Source organism: Haemaphysalis longicornis, unplaced genomic scaffold, assembly GCF_048455015.1.
Source record: "Haemaphysalis longicornis isolate Haplotype H1 unplaced genomic scaffold, Haemaphysalis longicornis Haplotype H1 scaffold_1, whole genome shotgun sequence".
Classification (NCBI taxonomy): domain Eukaryota; kingdom Metazoa; phylum Arthropoda; class Arachnida; order Ixodida; family Ixodidae; genus Haemaphysalis; species Haemaphysalis longicornis.
The window spans coordinates 286,949,596-286,969,447 of NW_027526203.1; the positions used below are offsets into that span (position 1 = coordinate 286,949,596).

General features: G+C 47.9%; 1 protein-coding gene across 1 annotated transcript; it reads left to right on the plus strand.

The window, feature by feature from the left end:
* The first annotated feature begins 4 nt into the window (after positions 1–4).
* On the plus strand, positions 5–17,476 carry LOC144147336 (sulfiredoxin-1-like). The gene is made up of 2 exons (XM_077679457.1): positions 5–501; positions 16,852–17,476. Exons 1-2 carry the CDS (start codon positions 178–180, stop codon positions 17,059–17,061), a joined length of 534 nt encoding a protein of 177 aa, XP_077535583.1. The 5' UTR covers positions 5–177; the 3' UTR covers positions 17,062–17,476.
* The last annotated feature ends 2,376 nt before the right edge of the window (positions 17,477–19,852 follow it).

A 19,852-nucleotide genomic window follows, 5' to 3' on the forward strand; every position in this document is an offset into this window, starting at 1 on the left:
CCAGCCTCCCACGTGTCCGATCCTGGAAGATTGGCTGAAAGGTGCCGGACGGAGGTGCGGCCGTTTTCCTGTTTGGCTGGCTGTCGAGGCCGTGTGTGCCGGGGAAGCCCGGCCACGGCCACGGCGGCCCAGATTGCGATAAGGCAAAAGACAACAAGCGAGAGAACCTGTCCCGGTATGTTTATCCCAAGCGGCGCCGTCGCGGCTCCCTCACTGCTGGGTGCACTGACGTGTGGCGCCGTGCTTCGATTGCTGCTGCTGGGAGGCTCCGCGACCAGTCACAGCTGGCTGAGCCATCGAGCGCAGTGCACGTCGCAGGACTCTGAACAAAACTCGACAGGTAGTGTGGCCGAGACCATGTCAACGGGCAGGGCGGAAGACTTCAGCGTGCACTCGGCGCACATCACCGAGGTGCACGACATCCCCGTGGACGTCCTCATCAGACCGCTCTCCCCTGTCCTGGACGAGGCCAAAGTTGCTGGTCTTATGGAAACGCTCAAGGTGCGTTGATTCGCGTCGCCCGTCACACAGTGCGCCAAGCTCAGTTCATGAAAGCAGTGGCAGTTTGGATATGTTCATTGGAAAATGCCATGCTGGATGGTCCACCTGCACAGTACGAAAGCGGGAAAAGCTTCTTACACGCCCCAGTGTTGCACCAAGATAATGCGGCTGTAAGAAAATACACATGCACAATAGTAATCGTACCCTTCATCACAAACTGAGCCTTGTCAAAATTTGGGGCTAATTTGAAGGAGAGAGAACTGTAAGATGTGTAAGTCTCAATTTAATAGTTGTCATAAACATTAGTGGGTGGTTATTTCGAGGGCCAGCATTTGGAGGACTGTAAACCGGTGCTCCAGTGAGTGCCAACCCTGAGCTGCTTGGTTTCAAGAGCTGAGCTGATTTCAAGACACATTTGTAAGGCGCTGTGTTATCATTATTGTCTGAATATTCCTAGAATTTTTTACAGAAAGGGCGAACTATGGGTCTACTCGATTCAGCCTGCACCTCTTGAAACAGTTCACAGCGGGGCAAAGCTGGTTCCGCCATCGGCGGAACCAGACCTGCACATTTCTCGTCTGCTTCTGCACCTCCTCGGCAGGGAGTGCAGGCAAAGCCATGAACCCGTCCTGCACCCGGTGGCACCACTGGTGAATCGAACGGCGCCGTTCAGGTGCCAAGAGGTGCACCGCTGAAACGAACGGCGAAGTGCGGCACCGCCTGAACTGGTTCACGCGGTGCAGGTGAAACGAATAGACCCTATGTATTGGTGAGTGTAGTACACAGGTACCTGCTGTGTTCCTATTTTTGTTTGCTGAAATAAATTAGTCGGTAGTCGCTTTGATTAGGGACTCACTTGCAACAGACAGGCAGTTGTTTAGGTATAATGCAAAGTAACATTGTTACCATGCTTAGGTAGAACAGGTTTGGAATCTGGTAAATTTTAAGCCGCCAGAGTACAACAGCACTATTCCTGTTTTGCTCAAATTTCTATAACAGACGCTGGCAAAACAATATTCCACAACTGTCCAGAAGAAAATCCTGGCATTGTGCGGTACAACCGCGTGGATGCAGCTGTCACATTTCCAAGATAAGGGACAGCTGGGCTTGGAAGCAGTTAAGAAAGTGAAATCATAGGACACACGCCTCTTGCAAGTGAAGTTAAACTGTCATGTCGGGGAAAACAGCGCAGGAGTGAGGACGAAAGAGAAAGATACAGCAATTACAGCAAAAGATGTGATACAGCAGTTGACCTTTTTCAGTCCGGATCATTTACCCACTTTCCGGCCGTTCCGGCCCAGAAAGTGGGTAACAGTCTGGACTGGAACGGCCAGACCTTTTACCCTCTTGTAAAAAAGTAAGAAAAACCGTGAAATTTAACCTTGAATACCCAAGTCGGGCATACCCCGACAGCGGACCGTTACGGCCGTGTTGGGCAGGGCCCGATAACGGACCGCACAAGGTTCAGTTTTGTGATGGAAGAAGGAAGAGGAGAACATACAAAAATATAAAAAAACTGCACGTAGCCCAACTGTTTGTGAAGCTCTGGCAAAAAAAAATGGCACAATGTGTGTTCTCTTTATGATTTTGGGGTTCTCAGTTGGCAAACTAGGTCTTGTTGAAGGTTTGAAGGCACCAGTAAATTTTTGTCAGTGTACCTCAGATATAAACTGAACCTTTATGATATGCTTAGAGCATTGCGCATTACTAGCTGTCTGTAATACTTTCACGGCCTGTTATTTACCTTGTTCTGTGCTGATGCACAGAACTTACCCTTGTAGTTTGTTCTAAAGTTCAGGTTATTCCATAATAGACAAAAGACAATATCCCTGTCGTAAATGTCTAGCTTAAAAGTGCAACTGAGTTACGTTGGTTGTAAGGGCTGGCACGTTAGCGGCTCTTTCTACTGGAGAGGTGCTGTGGCTTTTTGAGTCGGCAACCAAGCGTGTCTGGTGTAGGTTCTGCTATTCATCCACAGTCTTAGTGACCATAGTCGAAGATAGGAGTAAAATGAGAGCTTCTTTGTTGCGTGGCATGCTTGGTTACGGTAACACTCCTTGAAACTATAGCTTCAATAATACAAGGTCAGAAATTTGCTGCGCAAAGGACAGCTGTCCCGGCTCAGAAGCAGAGCACGACAAACACTGGAACAAAATATAACAGTGCAGGAACGTCGCCTAAAGGGACACCTTTTACTGGTTATAAACAACATCAAAGGCTTGGTAGCATTGATGCCCTGCTTACATCATTGCTATTTCTGCTTTGATACCAGAAAAAGTGCTGTTTTAATGATAAAATGGACTTTATGCACAGCAGAAAGCCAGGGAGTGAACTGAAGAAATGAGGTGATGCTGTGACAAAAGTCGTGTGTATCAGCACGGCAGTGCCAAAAGATTAGGTGGGTGGGGCCGCAAAGACATCAAAGGCAGGCCACACATGATATCTCGTTTCAGCATAAGTTACAGTAAAGCGGGCAAAGTTGTTAAAATTCCTTTCGGGCCTTTGTTTGGCACAGTGTTTTGCCGGTTGCGGTTTCTCTGCGCAGTTCATATTTGATGACTTGCTGCATATGTCAACTGGTTATTTTCTTTTGGAACCCTGTCATTGGTGCATTTTAGAAAGGTCAGTGACTTGTTTCATGGTATATACAAGATAGCACAAGCGGTGTTCGTCATGTTTGTGTGCAGTCTAACATCCGCTGGGGGCAGAAGTTATCTGTTCTCTGGTAATATGTGCTATCCTGAATCTCGAGGGGCGCTGATTGGGCACATATCTGGAGTGCCTTGTTTTGCCGGGTGATGCCTGCGTCTGCTATTTTTGGCTATGCTAACGTTCAGACAATGCTGACAGCAGGAAAAATAACGCTTCACTTACTTCACGCTACACGAGGCTGTATACGAAGGTATCGGTATTTTGTTTGCCTGGCATTAGCTCATTCCCCCACCCGTTACATATGCCTCAAATTTGCCGCATCACACAGAATTTTTGCAACAAATTACAGCGTTAGTAGCTTCATGCTTCTTGCCTACAGGCATGCGCAAGGGCAGATGTGGATGAGGAGCAACAGTAGGTGATGCAGCAGCATTATAGAAGGTCGCAAGTAATGGGGAGGAGGAATAGAGGCTGACTAAGTGAAAAGTGACAAGGCAAAGCCGGGGAGGTACCTCAAAGTTGGAATCGTGAAGACTGACCTAATTGCTGATAAGGACGGGAAGGAGCGAGCACTCACGCTCACTAGAAACGGCTACTGCATGTAAGGAAGGGGAAAATTGTGTGTGAAGAAGATATAGGCTCAATGGTGCATGCATAAAACACTGACAAGAGTTTTTTGATTAAGTACGCGTGATGTTTTGATTGTATAAATACCACCCCCCCCACCTTATTCTTTAATTGTCCCTTTTCAGGCGTGGCACTTACGTCCTCTTCTTTTATGAATAAGTTTATTAATTTCCAGTAAGTCTTTTCTTCAGATTCCTAGACCTGTGCATCATCACCATGTTCGAACGACGTTACTTTGGGTATCCTTATCTTGCTATATCTGTGGAAAAATCGACGATTGCTCGCATGGAAATTCAGTCTCAAGGGTAAAAGAAAAAATGGGCTTCACACTCATGCGCATGCAAGCACGAATTTCGAATGGCCCGCGTATGTAAAACTTCATTTACATTTACATGCGGCACTTGGGCGCTTATCTCCATTTGGAAGTGGCTGTACATGCACATTCAACCTCTGAGCAGCATGCTACACTACTGTGAAATTCATATTCTTTTTCTTTTATTGTGATAGAAGTATAGAAATCATTGTTTTGAGTGGTTGATATATGTTTGCGTTCCATTGTGTGAGCACCTGCTCCACTGATGCCACTTTTACTTGGTTCATTATAAAACCAAGGCACTGCCCTCTTCAAAATCACTATTAGGCACTAATGGGTGCTCTCCATGAGGATGATTGCGATGTTGTGATGGCTGTGTTGACAATGGTGTAGAAACCCCAATCATGTTTCTCAGGAGCATGAACACGATGGGAAAGTAGCTTGTTGCAATATATATAGTAGTAGTGGGTTAATTAATTAAATGGGTTGGCGCAAGGCCTGGTTGGGAAAGGGAAGGTTTGGAGGGGTTAAGTGTGGCTCACTATGGAAGCCTTGCAGGTAAAACATCATTGTTAGCTGAGTGCCTGTTTGGTGTCAGTTTGGGACCGTATCCAGTGTTCATAGGACACCACTGACATGAGGCAAGGGAGGGGCTGAGCAAGCACCTCGTGCTTCGAGTCTCGCTCCTCCTCACACCTCATGCATCGTGCAGGCCAGCTTTGATTGCCCAATCCAGGCAGCACGCAAATAAAGCCTTTTCCACTTTTTTGTTTCCCGACCTGACTAGCTTCACTGCTGGGCTCCTACTACGCTTTGGCTCAACAGTGGTGTTCGAGCACTGCTCAATGCATTCTCGGATGTGTCCACGCGCAGTCATCTTGTAGCTGAAAAAGCCTTATGTGCTGAACATGAACACTGACGGAGCTCTCCAACGGAGCGCTCCGTTGTCAACGGAGCTCTCAGTAACCTCAACCTCATGGAGGTCAGTGGCGACTAATCAAGTTGAAGCAGTTCTGTTTGCTGTTTGAGTTTGTATAACTGGTGTGTTTGTTGGCATTAAGGCTGCGATAATGCACTTGTTGGCAAGGGGATGACTTAAAATCTACAGTGAAACTGTCTTCGGAAATGGCAAATTCAGTGCCAGTTACGAGAGGTCCGAGAGCCTAGCTACCTCAGCGAACACACTTGCAAAGTAAGACAGTGATCCCAGATCTTCTGTAATTTAACTAAGAAAAATGCAGACATGGTTGTAGGGGTTACTGTAGCTGCCGTTAGCAGCAAATTTATTTTCTGTGTTCCTTGTATTCAGATCTTAGTAAGCCTCTTTATGTGGTTGCAGCTGCGGCTGGCCCTACTGGTATCTACTCAAGAGTAAAAGTAGTGCAAAGTAGTCCATTACGAGGGGCCATGGTACTTCTTTCACACTGTTGTGTCTGATTTGCTCTACAAGACCTTTTGCCTCTATTGGCTGGGGAACGAATGTGCCCGCCTAAAAGGGGCCATGGAGACAAAATGCAGCCTGGTTCAGTTTGAAAGCACCAGCCCTTGGTAACGCAGTCAGCTCTATTCCAGCCACGAAAACTGCTTTTTTTTTTAACCGAAAAAATGCAAGAAATATTGAAAAAGTTCCAAATTTTGCGCTACAGTGGCACAGTAAATGCCAGCGCTAAAAACAGTTATCAGTGTGTTATTGCACATTAGCATTCAAGTGACACGATAAAACAGAACTAGAGGCCTCACTACAATTGCCCAGTCATGTGTCTTGGTGGGGCTTTGGTCAGTGGCCGCCAATGACACCAACAATATTCTGTGCCGTCAGAAGTCAGTGGAAATTGGTTCGGGAGTCGCCAATGCTTCATCTGTGCGTTCGAAAAGCAAAAACGCCCGTGTGTACGAGATTTCGGTGCACGTTAAAGATCTCCAGGTGGTCAAAATTAATCCGGAGCCCTCCACTGCGGCACGCCTCGTCGTTTGCATTGCGTCGGCGCATTAAACCTACAATCAATCAAATCTGTATGTTATATCTAATATCCAGCTAGTAACTAGCTACAACGTACTATAAACTTAAGCACATAATAAAGATCCCCAGGTGGTCCAGATAAATCTGTAGGCCTTTGCTACATGGCGTGCCTTATAGCTTTAATGGTTTTAGTTACGGTTTGTAAAACCCCTAACATTTAATGCGAGAGCATTACGTGGCTTATTGAATGAAAGAGGTGCCATGCCAGAAATGCATAAGATAAATCGCTGTTGGTGGCCAATGGAAATGGTAACGCAGGTTGATGCACAGAGAGGTAGTGGCGACACAAGGTATGCGATGACCCGGCGTGTTTTAGGTGCAGTGTCGTCAACTGGTAGCCGCAGGTTCAAGTACAGTATGTGACGTTGCTTGGCGAGTCGTTAGGGTCGAGGTTACATAGCATTAAAACTAAACATTGGACGTTCGGCCTAACACCACAGTTTGACATTTAATGCTGTCAACTGTTACCCATTGGAAATGGGGCTTGTACTCATACCCAAAGCTGCGGGTATCGTTTGACTTCGCAAGACTTCAAAGTGTAACGTTAAGCCTAAACCCGTAAACTCCAGCGCATGTTGCTATCGCAGCACAAGCGACAGATGTTGCTGTCAGTCTAGTAAGGCAGTACACGGGAGCACGTACCCACAGTGGTGTATTGAACCCCACTTTATAAGAAGTCTTCCGGTATACGGAATACTGTTGCAAAAGGAAAAGAATGATGGAGATGAAAATGAGAGACTGCTTTTGGCAATTGGGCACAATGCTTTCATTACATCATAAAAAGAGGTTGCGGCAATTCATCGAATGCCGTTACATTGAATGCCATTTCATAGAAACCGTTTCATCGAACACTGTTGTATTGAATACCATTTGGTCAAAGGACATTTCATTGAGGACATTTCGTCGGATTAGGTCGCGCATAGGCGATGGACAGAAATAAATTTTTTTTTTTCCCTCAAAGCCTTCTATCGTCAGGATGATTGCTTGTTACGTCTATTTTTTGTATTCAGGCATTCCTCTCAAAATGTTCCCAAGTGTGCCCAGAATATATTGCAATACTTTATGGAAGCAATGCGAATTTTTCTGCCTTCTTCTGATAACTCTGCGCTTTGGCCTTCCTAGCACACCTCACCACCCTGCTCCCCACCTCCTTTTCCCACCTCAATAGAATTCGACAGTACATAAATTGACCAGGGTTAGAAGTGCAGCTTGCTGGGCCAGTTGGTACATATCGAAGGAACGGAAACCAGCGAAAAAGGACGCAAAACACGAGGAGAGACGAGACGTTTCTTCTATTAAATTTCAGTTGCTAGTCCAGCGTTGTGTTGTCTATAAAGAGGAGCGCCGACTGTGGCCCAGAAAAAATCTTTTGCTCGGGCCGATAATGTCCAAGCGCCGCCGGCCGCCCAGCTTTCCCTTTGCTCTCTTCCTCCTTCGTTCGCCCTCTCGTCGCTGTGCCTCTGTACATGGCTCTTCCCTTCTTCGCTCTCCCCAGAGGCATCTTTTCTTTCGCAGCGACGTCTGTCTTATGCCTGTACTACTATGCAGGAGGCATGCGTGCACGCGCGGAATTTAAACACCCGTGCGCGGCCGCAATAGACGGCGCAGATAATCGCACGCCACCGCATACATGGCGATCACTTATTCCCTATCATTGAACGTTTATTCTGACATTATGAAGACCCACTTAAATTATTGTACTAACCCAGCAGATGTAAGACGCCACTGAACGACGACGACTTCAGAAGCACCAAAGAATGAGCAAGAGTAATATATATGGAACGCCACAACATACAGTCTAGCGTGATTCTGCTTACGACGAATCGATGCAGCGCAAAGATGACCCTCTGTTGTTAGCCCGCTCTCCGGCCGCATGCTTAATTATTTATGCTGCTTCTGCGCACGAACAACGCTTACAAGGGTCGCCCGGAGTCACCATCGGCAAACGGCAATGATGCACATTTCTGTGCCAATGATTGAATTGGACGGCTGCCCTGTTGTATCAAGTATACAAAAACACTGCCAGCTTGATAAGGAACCAAAGAATATCAAACGCAATCTTCATTGTAGTAGTAGTAGTAGTGCCACTTTATTTTACACTGGATTCAGGGTAGGGGGGTGGCGGAGGCCCAAAGGACCCCCGCGACGTCCAGGGCTCTGTCCGTGACGGCTTCTTGCGTTGCGAGGTCAGAGCTCCCCAGAGCCTGCTCCCAGTGAGAAGGGGAGGGGAAAGGGGGAAGGGGTCGCGCGGACACTCACAGAGCGAGTGGAAGAGAGTGTCCAGCGCGCCACATGAGGGGCAGTGAGGGGAGGTGAATTGGTGTGGGTGAGTGTGCACAAGGAGAGTGCGGTGTGGGAGAGTGTGGGTTTGTAAGAGCCGCCACATGTGCGCTGCCGGCGGAGTAAGTGAAGGGTGCGGGGGAGATAGGTTCCTGCGGAGGAGGCGGTAATGTTGAGTTATGTCCCTGTACGTAAGTAGGTACGCGTGGGACATTTCGGGGATGCCGTGTGTAGGCGTAAAAGAAACGGGAGCCCGGGATATCAAAGCTCGGGCGTGTTGGTGTGCCGTCTCATTACAACCTACGCCGGTGTGGGCCGGAGTCCACAGCAGCATCACGGGGTGGGCAGGGGGATTCTGAAGAAGAATTTTGAGGGCAGCTGTCTTCATTGTAACTCATGCCGCAACTTACCGCCCGGTGTTCACTGTCGCTCTACGGTCGTGCTATCTCGCCGATAACGCCGCGGACTCCAAATAAAATGCTGCGATTTGTATGGCTGCAATTTTTTGGCCTACCAGGGTTCCCGGCGTTTTTTTTTTTTTTTTTTTTTTTAAGTGGCTGACCAGCAGAACCACCGGCTCGTTAAACCTTTTCTTTCGGCGAGTCATCACCACAGAGATATAGGGTCCGGACGAATTCACATATCGCGAAATGAAGGCTTGTGAAAAGACCGCACTGTCAGGGACTTGATCTTGAGCAGATTGCTGCGTCGCGAGCAGTCGCGGGTGATGTTATCGCATTTCTGTTCTTTTCTGATGAGCGTGTAAGTGCCGGCCCGTGTTCTAGGCACACTCTGTTTTGGACGTAAGTTGGAGAACTGCGAGAAAGTTGAGAAAACCTGTTAAAACACAGCCGAATTGGTATTCACAAATTTACAAAACGGAGCCACATTTTCGGCAAGCACTGCGCAAAAGGTAGTGTTTGTATAGCAGCCATATGTTTGTATGTGGTCTCTGCATTTTGTCTTTAGGAGAGTTTTAGCACTCCGTATGCTCCTGACCGGGACCCGTTTGGGTACTTGCGCATTCGTCGCGGTAGGGAGATTAGTTCGTGGGCCGGCCTTCGCCATGTCCGCGCATTCGTCACGGTGGGGTGCGCCTCGCCCTTCTGCGCGCGCAGGCGCAGTCAGTTCCCGGTCAACACGGTAATTACGTACACGACGGACTGCTAAAACTCTTTACTAGAGAGTTTTAGCATAGCGGCTACCGGAGGCCCACGCTACGGCGGCGAGTTACCGGAACCTGACTGCGCAGGCGCGCGCGGGGAGGGCGAGGAGGTTGCCCCTCAGCGGAGCGAATGCGCGGGCATGGCGAATGCCGGCCCACGGAACTAATCCACCCTACCGCAACGAATTTTCACCTGCCCAGTCGGGCCCCGCTACCCGTCGCCGTAGCTTAGCGGACGGTACCCGCTATGCAGAACGTCTGTTCCGTCGTTTACGTAGTTACCGTGTTGACCGGGACCCGACTGCGCCTGCGCGCGCGGAAGGGCGAGGAGGCGCACCCAACCGTGACGAACCAAAGCCACCTAGAAATTGGACGAACGCACGGGCATGGCGAGGGCCGGCCCGCTGAACTAATCCCTCCTACCGCGACGAATGCCCAAGTGCCCAGACGGGTCCCGGTCAACACGGTAACTACGTACAACACGGAACATAGGGAGCGCTAAAACTCTCTAATACCTTTTCAAACCCGCGCGCACGAACCGACTTTCGATGCCGGCGCGCCTCGGCGCGTACTTCTTCGATAAAAACCGTTAAAACAGTTCTCAAATTCAAATGATGGGGTTTAACTTTCCGAAGCTACACCTGGGCTATAAGGCGCGCCGTAATGGGGGGCTGCGGACTATTTTCGACCACGTGGGGATCGTTAGTGGGACAACCGTTTTCGCCTACCCTTCCTCCTTTGTTTCCAAACTTGCTGTTTGTCTACTCTTTAGCCGTCGCCAGGAGAGGTAGGGAAAGGTCACGACTTTTTTTGTGTGTTTGACCCAAGTTTCATAAGTTGGCCTGAAATCTGTGCCAAATGTCCCCAATCGTCTTTAGTTCATTAAGCCTAAAATTCTGCGACCTCAAATGACGCCAGTTTTATTTTGCGACCTATATGACAAGCGTACAAAGCCGGTTTTCATTGCCTCTAAGCGCGATGAAGTGGTCAATAAATGCGTCGATAGTTCTTCGTGCGTATCCTCCCATCGTTTCTGAACAAACACTGCTTCGGAACTTCTCAACAAACCCCCAACACTGCTGCCCGCCGCGTGGCCTCTTGCTCGACCTGGGTGTGCTCCGTAGCCATCGACCGGATGAGTTTTCCATTACTAAAGTATTAAAAAAAACTAATTTTGGAAGCATGTACTTTTCGAAGCTCAACTGAACCCTCCTAGTAGTGGGAATTTTATTATTAAAGAGAAAAATTAATGGGTTCCATGCCTGGGAGCGCTGTCCTTTACTGTAGGCTGGGCTGGCAATTTATCAATTTAGAGGAGGAGGGAATTAATATTTGATCCCTGCCGGAAAGCTGTCGGGATCTTGCGTAGCGGGGTTTGGCTGCAGTAACCACAGATTTCGTGATCATGCGTTCTGCGAGTTCTCCTCTCGCAGCTCGCATGCATCATCGGTGAAAGGGCTACATAAGGCGCATGCCGGGGCTAGATTTTTAAACTGTCTTATCAAATCGTAACACCACTTGGTAATCGTGCTCGATAACTTGTAGCTGTGGCCACCTGCCTGAGTGCTAAGAGAAACTGATGGCAGTTCCTCCGCCATTGAACCTGCACTACAAATTGAAATGGTCATGAAGTCAACGCAACCGCCACTTCAAACACTGCGTGGGTTAGCCCCAGCGATCTCCACAGTGTCTATAGACCTCACTGTGTTGTCGTATTTCCTCCCACCATGCTGCCGACATATCTGCCACCGGCAACAACAAAAAAACCTCCACCATGCTGCCGACATATCTGCCACCGGCAACAACAAAAAAACCTCCGTCGCATGCCCCCCCCCCCCCCCCCCCCGCGAGGGACACGAGTAAATGCAGAGCATTGGGGGTGGTCACGTGGCGTAGGTTGTGGTAGTTGGCGGTGGTAGTTGTAGTTGTTGTTGTCGTAGGGGTTGGGTAGTTGGGTTGCGAGACGAGAGAGAGAGAGAGAACGTGTTATTTATTGCCATCGTTTGCACCCCACCCTCTCTGCGGGGCAATCGGTTGGATCTTTATTATTATTCTTTTCTTTCTTTTCTTTAAGCAGAACAGAGCGCAGGAGTAGAATGGAGTGAGCCGCGCCGATACCCGCTTTATATTCGTAGCGCGCGCAGTAGAGGGAGAGGAGGTAGCACCTGCTGCTGCAACGCCTCTTTCAGCGCCGGAGCACGCGCATGCGCGCCCGCCCCTGTTATTGAGAGCGAGGAGGAGCGGGGGAGGGGCGCACGTGCTGGCTGGCTGCGGACGCCGATCGCCAACGGACGGGTGACATTGTGGGTTAAAGAAATGCTCTGCATTTAAAACGAACGACGCCACAGTGAACAGTTATTTTGATGCCAAAGTCGGCTTATTTCATCCAAATAAAAACAAAAAAAAATTCCCCCGCACCTCCCCGAAGGGAATCGTGCAGAAATGCGAACGCATTGGGTGCACCGATGAGTGTGTTGCGAGTAATGGCGTAATTAATGACGAGAGTGTGAACGTAATCATTTATTCATCAGCACCTGTTTGTGTTATCGTTGTACCTGACGGCCACAATCACTGCCTTGTGATCGCTAAAGTGCACGGTCAAAGGGTCTTTGAGAAGCATACGCGCGTCACAGTTTCGCGTAAAGACCAGATCAATGCAACTCCCGTGAATGGTAGTGGGGCACGTGTCGAAGCCGGCAGAGAGACAATGCATAGAGTGCCTGGTCTGCATGTACTCGACCAGCCACTCGCCACTCTTCTTGCGCACGTCAACGTTGAAGTCGCCAACCAAGACTATGGGGTCAGAGGGTTTGGAGCGCACACGCACACTTTCCATAGCCGCGTCCAGCTGCGCGGCAACGGCGTCTCGAGCGAGGTTGGGCGCGAGGTACACGGTCACCACAAGGACTCCGTCTCCGGTGTAGGCAAGGGTGTACAAATCCTTGTACGGAGACGTGTCTCGAACGGGAGACGTGGCAACGGCGTGCGATATCAAGTTCCCATACACGTTAGACACGAGACTAACACCGCAGTACTCGCCGTCCTTGCCGCTTCGAGCAAACTAGTACAGCTCGCTTCAAGCGCATGCGTTCGGCATTGAGCGCGGAGAGATAACACCTGCGGGCGCACGCCGACGGAGCACGACAACCCCCGACTAAGAAATGCATTCGCATTTACGACGACGACGACGACGAAGGCAGAACTACGAGGCGCGCGCTCACGTGCGCTCGCGCTGGAGGAATGCAGGCGCACGCCGCTCGATGAACGCAAGACAACCCCCGACTAATAAATGCATTCGCATTTAATAGCTCTGCGAAGCGGTTGGTTTTGTGGTTTTAAAGAGCAGCTGCAGTGCTAAATTATCGTGATGCTGGGCCTCCTTGATCGGACAGCGGTTGCCGGAAGTGGCGCCTGTGGGAAGGGTACGTGTACATTTGTGAGAGACTTCACTTTTACGGCTTACATTGACATAAATACCCCAGAAAGCGGGGAGGAAAATCGCCGCGCCGGTAGCGTAGTGGTTATCGCACCAGACCGGTATTCTGGAGGTCGTGGGTTCGGATCCCACCTGGCGGGCATTTTTTCTCCGCTTTCTTTCTTTCTTTCCAAATTCTTTATCTGGTTCAATGACCTACCACAACCTCCCCTTTGCTTTCCGAGGTTTTCTTGACTGCCAACCCTTATTTCTGTGTTATTTCTACGAGCCCCTCATTTCCTATTCTGATTCGCTATATATATATATATATATATATATATATATATATATATATATATATATATATATATATATATATATATCAGCCCACCACCCTTTCCCTCCGGTAAAATGAAAACTTTCCGCCTATGCCTGTGCGTGTGTGGCAGGGCTGCACAGTGACGTTTGATCCAACTTTGGTATTAATTTTTTTTTCTAGACATCGAACTCGTCGCGTGACTCCATCTTCGAATTCTTTCCTCCATAGAACGGTGCCCGTGGTCTATGCGTCACTGGCTGCTGCATTGTCCGTGTTTGGCATCAAGTTATATACGGTGCGTGCTCCGAATGAAGAATTCGGACGACAGTACGGTATCTCGCGAACGAACGCTTTAACGTCAAAACAACGAGACCCTGAACAGGTTGCGGTATGCATCCAGAATGAGGTGTCCGAGAGCTATGTTATCATTCATCCTGCTGTTTAGTCTGGCGGCGCCTTTTCAGTTTGTTTTTTTCTCTATCTCTCCTGTTTAGTTTCTTTCTCCCTACTTCTGTAAGATTCGACCTGAAAAACAAGTAAAATGGAGAGTCGAGCTAGTGGGTCCTTTCTTGTCCGCGTCTCTAGTTCGCTCTTAAATTTCAACGATCCTGAAAAACAAGACGCAAGGCCCCTACAAGACCTTAACAAGGCGCAGCTTAGTGCGCCACGTAGCGTTGTGGCCGAGCAGATAGCTGTCAGGTCTTTGATGTATCGTGCGAAGTCTTTGGACAAGAATGCATCAGTGTGGTCGTTAGTTCGGTTAGCAGTCCGTACCGTAGATGGCAGCTTGCAAAACGGAGGAACTAAGTGAGAGGACGTCAGTTATAAGTCGCCATCGCGATTGTTGCGAACAATTTTAAAAGGTTAGTTTAAGACTCGTCCCACCCTCCCTTTTTTTTCAATGGCATGATAGAATCCCCATTATATCCATAAACTCGTGTGTGAAAACTGTACTGTTGAAATTCGCGGCCTATATAAATTTCGAACGGCTTCTAATAATTTTACCCCACTCTTTTTGAGAAAGTTCTGGATCTTCTACGAGTGGAAGAGGAGGTTATGGTACGAGTAACAAAACTGCATATTCTCGGCGCTCGCTGGCAAGTCGCAACGCGGGATCTTCCAGATTTGCAGCGCCCGCATGTCGGAGTCGTTCTCGGGAAGGGTCTAACATTAGCAGCAATGCCGCCTCGCGGTACACCTGTGTACAGGCGCCTTATAGGCGCTCGCCTTCGCTTGGTCGCATTCGGTGCGAGCTCATGCGCGTGGAATTTTCGCTCTTCACTGTGGAAAACTTACTTTTGCGGCGACGTTGTACGCGATGGAATGAGGCTTTGTGTCGCAATGGAATGGAGACACCGCTCGTGTGGTCGACGGTCCCTGTACGTGGCGCAACGTGCGTGTCGCAGCCAAGTGAAGCGTTTCAGGGGCACTGCCCTTATTTCAAGCGAACGTGAAGAAAGTCTCGCTATGGGGGGTGTAGGCCTGGGCTGCCTTCCATGAGTTGGACTGTTTTTAAAGGGTTTCGACATGGGCGGGAAAATGACGTCAGTAAGTACACCCGGGGGCCACGCACCCGCTCGCACACACGCACGCACTCGCTTTGCGTTCCACTGATTCGACCTTCGCGTCAAATTCCCCTCCAGACATACGGAAATACCTTCTGGCATCGCTGCTGTAGTGTGTTGTATACGAATCGTTTATTACGCGTCAGCGCCCTGACCTTGAAGATTCGCGTCGTGGTTGTATGAAGCTCGCCGTTAAAAGTTGGCCGGCGCCAAGAATGAGGTCAAGGGCGTAACTGTCACAGCGGGAAAATGTGCGTAACCGTGCGCTTTTGAAGGCGGCTGAAAAATAACAGCAATAATTAGACAGACAAAAGAATAATCAATAAGGTAACGAACACTTAGATAAACATTGATGGCAGAAATGAAAGTACTATTGCATGAAGTACAGGTTAAACTCAAAGGACGACCCTGTCGTTTTATTTTTCACCATCAGCAGGAAGTTTGTCGATGATCAAGACGCTAAATTATCCTTTTCATGTGCTCAACTAAAGGGAAACGCCCAGTTTAAAGGCCAACTGCACTCAAAATTTCGACCTCTCTAAAACCCTATTTCCGTATAGTCTTCTTAAAAAGAAAGCAACATGCAAGAAAAACAACAGCTGAAATACGCGCGTGGACGCTGCAAGCGGTCAGCAAAAATCGGCGATTTTGAAACCGAAACCGAGGAGAGTGCGGCCATTGCAGTGACGTTGCAACGGTCCAGCAAGCGGCCGTACGGACACCAGCTCGGGAGCAAGTCTGCGCGCAAACTCTACGCGCGCACGAAGCAGCAATGGGTGAAGCGTGCATAGCGGAGCTCGACCGGTTCTCCAGCTGCGTGGCTGGCCAGAGAAAGAAGCCCTCGTCGGCTGGAACGTCACAGGCGCGTCATGGCTGGTTACGCCATCTGCCGGCAGGTGCAGCGTGGTCTGCGGCGGAGCCTTTTTAAACGCTTCTATCTGATTAACGAGGCATTTCACAGTGCTACCACCTGTGGCCCAGCTGATCTGGGGGTACTTACTACGCATTAAAAATAAATTTGGTCGAGGTGAAATTTGAGTGCAGTTGGCCTTTAAGGGGTGAATGGCAAGAAAAGAGTGGCTGGTGTGAAGGTCTTTGCAGGATTGGCCAAGAGGTGTCACTGTCATTTTTATAAACATGCCAAGGAGCTAAATTTTGATCAAGACTTTTAAGCTCTACAAAATTTGGACGAAGGACGTGAAGGATAGAGACAGCGCCTGTACCTGACCTTCACGTCCTTCATCCTAATTTTTTCGCGCTTAAAAGTCTGGACCATGGAGTGCCAACTAGCTCGTTACCCACGCATTGTTAAGTTGATTTTCATTGCCTTGTGATGAACGGGAAGAAGCATTTTTTAAGAGAGGCAAGAGCACATACCAGTTATGGAATAAAGTCAATTAATATCCACACGATCGCTAGCCAGTGGTAGTCCGCTGGCTGCACCAAGTAACGACTTCCCCTCTCAAGTGTTGCAATCGCCCACACACTGCAACAAGCGCAGCAGCAGTGCAGGAGCGGTGGCATGCATATGAAAATGTGCGGCAGCATAAAGAAGTGGGTGAATATCCAAGTTAATCTGCTGATACTAAACATCATGTCACTACCAGTGGCCATCCAGAGAATTTTTGTAAAATTCATCTTGAAAACGGTGTGTCATGCATTTCACGCCCTGAAATTCTGCACTTATGGGATTTTGTATTTTGCCTCCATCAAAAATTCATGCTCGGAGTCCAGGAATGGAGCCTGTTACTTGATGCATATATTTGCACCGTACTTTAGCCACTACACCGCTGTGATTGGTCACGGAGCTTTGGGATCCATCCTCTGAGACGGGCTCTATCAATGCCATTTCAATAATAGCATGCCTGCCCACGAGAGCTCCGTGTCGCCTATGTAACCATATGTTTATGAGGACTTTAGTTTAACGCAGCCCCACGGGATCTTTGCCCTGCAATACGTACCTTGGTTAACCCATTTTTTTCATGCACTTGCAGGACCCGTCCCAGAAGGACAAGGTGCCGCCCATCGATGTGCTCTGGGTGACAGGAAAAGAAGGTGGCAACTACTACTACTCATTCGGTGGGTGCCACCGCTACGAGGCGTACCGGCGCCTTGGTCTGCCCACGGCCAAGGCCAAGCTGTTCCGCTCCACCGTGAAGGACCTGCAGTCTTATCTGGGTGCCTCGACGCCTGACCTCAAGTGACGCGCTCCTCTCACCACCTGTGCTGCCTGCAACGACTCCAGTGTGCAGTTCTGTTGCAAGCCCATTTTAACGCTCACGGCCTTTTGTGTATGCACGCCTGGCCTGTTGCGGCCAGTTTCGTGCGATGGGACAGGAGAGTGTCAGCACAAGAAGTGCATGCTGCACTACTGTCTAGAATACTTCTCTAATCCGAGCGAAAACAAATAAAACGTTGTTGCTTTAATGTTACCATTATCAAGGGAGCCTCACAGTGCAGTGTAGAACATTTGGGCTCATTTTGTCGGCGTTTGTTTTCATGTTACAAATTACATGGAAAAAGTTTTACTACTGCAGTAGTATTTTTATGTGCCAGTGTATGTTATATTTTGCTAATTAAAGTGTTTGCTAAGCTAATAAAACTATTTTTTCTGTGTTACGTCTGTATTTCATTGCTTGCTCTTGCTGAGATGAGTTTTTGTCTGATAAGTAAATGTGTTGCTGTGCAGCTTTGTCATTGACTTGTGATTCCTCGTATCAGTGGATACCTTTATATGTACTAATTGGATGACGTTTAGTTTTTTAGGTAGTCAATAAAGCAATTGTGTACCTAGCCCTTTGGGGTGAATAAAAAAAAAGTCATTGAACTTATAGAAAGCTAAACAACTGTTGATATGGTGGTGGGTTCACAGCTCGCATAAAATAAAACATGTTTCCGGATGAAAATAATCACAATTAAATTTATAATTTTTTTACTTGGTTGTAAGTTCATTCGCTCATTAACTTAGCCTTATGGGTGTCTCCCTCACCCCATTGTGCATGCCTGTACTCACATTTCGAAGCTGGTGCCTTTGCTAAATGAGCACTGTGCCACAACAACCTTTTTTTTTTTTTTGCTTCTGAGCAGTGTAAACATAATCCCAGCACCTAAGCTTTTGAAGGGAAGGCCATGGATTGAACCAACATACATTTCACCTTGCCTTTTCTCCAGTTCTCCTTAGTAGGCAAAGGGAAAAGGTAACTCTATTAAAGACTTATCTTACAGACTATTTGGTTTTGAACACATTAAAGATGTTCTGTGAAAAGAAATCGGTGGACTTCCTGTGCTCTTACACGGGAGCCACAAGTAATTCACACTGCAAGCATATTTTTTAGCAATTTTATCATCGAATCTCCTCATAAAGGTCTACTCCATAGAGGACACGATGTCTGCTCCTTCATGTCTCCTTTTTTTTTTCTCTGGTGCTTGCAGTTCTTGTGGAGTCTTTCAAAGGATCATCCATGCTCACCCTTGGTCCTATCCATTAACATCTGTAGATCTAGCACTCTTTCTTGGAATTTACTTTATGTAGCTGTGCTTTGTGTGCCCAAAACAGTCCGTACTACAGAGCTTCTGTGTATTTGCACTTGCAGTAGCACTTACAAAACTTGTAAACATGATTCTTTAGGGTAAGTTGCGCTTGTTAAGAACACTGCGAAAAGCGCCGTCTTTTCGTGAAAGTCTACGTTTTTTTCTTGTGTCCGTCTCAGTGTTCTTAACAAGCGCAACTTACCCTCAAAAGAATGCTACACCAACTAGCCCGACATCAAGCTTTATTGTAAACATTAGCTAAACATGTTCTGCTGTTGGTGCTACTTTTGAGCGCACGAATCATTGCCACGCTGATGGAAATGCTGGTCAAAAACGATGACTTAACAGGTTATGCAAAACTGGAATCGTAACTGGACCAATCGACTGGTGTACCAGAGTGTGTGTATCACATTGTGCACACGACGCTTCTCAGTATTGTCTATTGTTCCTTGTAAAACTGAATGGAGTAAATGAAGTTCAGCAAAAGTTACTCCCAACACGTTTGAGAAAATTGTATGTAGAGAAAGCAGTCATCATTGCCTTTTCCTCTGGCGTGCTTCTTCACCGAATGCGGTTATAAAGTGGTCTTTTATTACAGCGCATCGGCATTATCAGTGGCAATATTGTCGTTCCACAAGAAAACACTGTGTGACAAAGCCAACTTTATAGAGTTGCTAGCAATGTCTGAAAATGCAGATTATATTCAGAATCGGCTGTTTTCTTCTCCCCATTACGCCTGAAATAGAGTCTCTTTAGGAGGCACATGACAGCGGCCGAGAGAAGAGCACAGTTTACATGATCGTGTGGCGTCGCGCTGTGGCAAGCAGTTCAAGGTGTAAGTGGCAAGCTGGTTCAAGGTGTAAGTGAGGTGTTACGTCACGCAGAGTTGAGTGGTCGCTCACCCAGCCGACATGGAGTGGATTTTCTTTACATTCTTAAAGCGATCAAAAAAATGGGTCAGCATAGGATTACGACCGTGGGGCTTTGTCATGTTAGCTGCACTGTCATGTCACACTGGACCACGTGATAGCTGAGCATTTATTTTAGTTTAAAGTAACTTTGCACCTTCAGAATAAACAGCGCTTGTCTCAATCTAATCTCCATCTGGGGGAAGTGATGTATCCCATAAAATTCACCCTGCAAATTCTGCCTCGAGGTGTCCCAAGTAAATATGCGCAAAACAAGCACCTCAATAACTTGTGCTTTAAGTGCTTAATGCAGAATTTTTTTCTAGGTTTTTAAATTCCAGTTCTTTACTTCATTTCTGAGGGAATGCATTTAGGCATAATGCATCAAAATACAGTAGGAAAATGCACACTGATGCCAAGGCAAGCGAGTGAAAGGCTACCATCCGACGCCTGCCTGGGCTTCGCGGCTATTATATTTTACATTGCTATGCAGCACTTTAATTAAAAAAGCACATTGTTCTAATGCTAAAAGAGCATGGCACTGCTTAAAGCACAC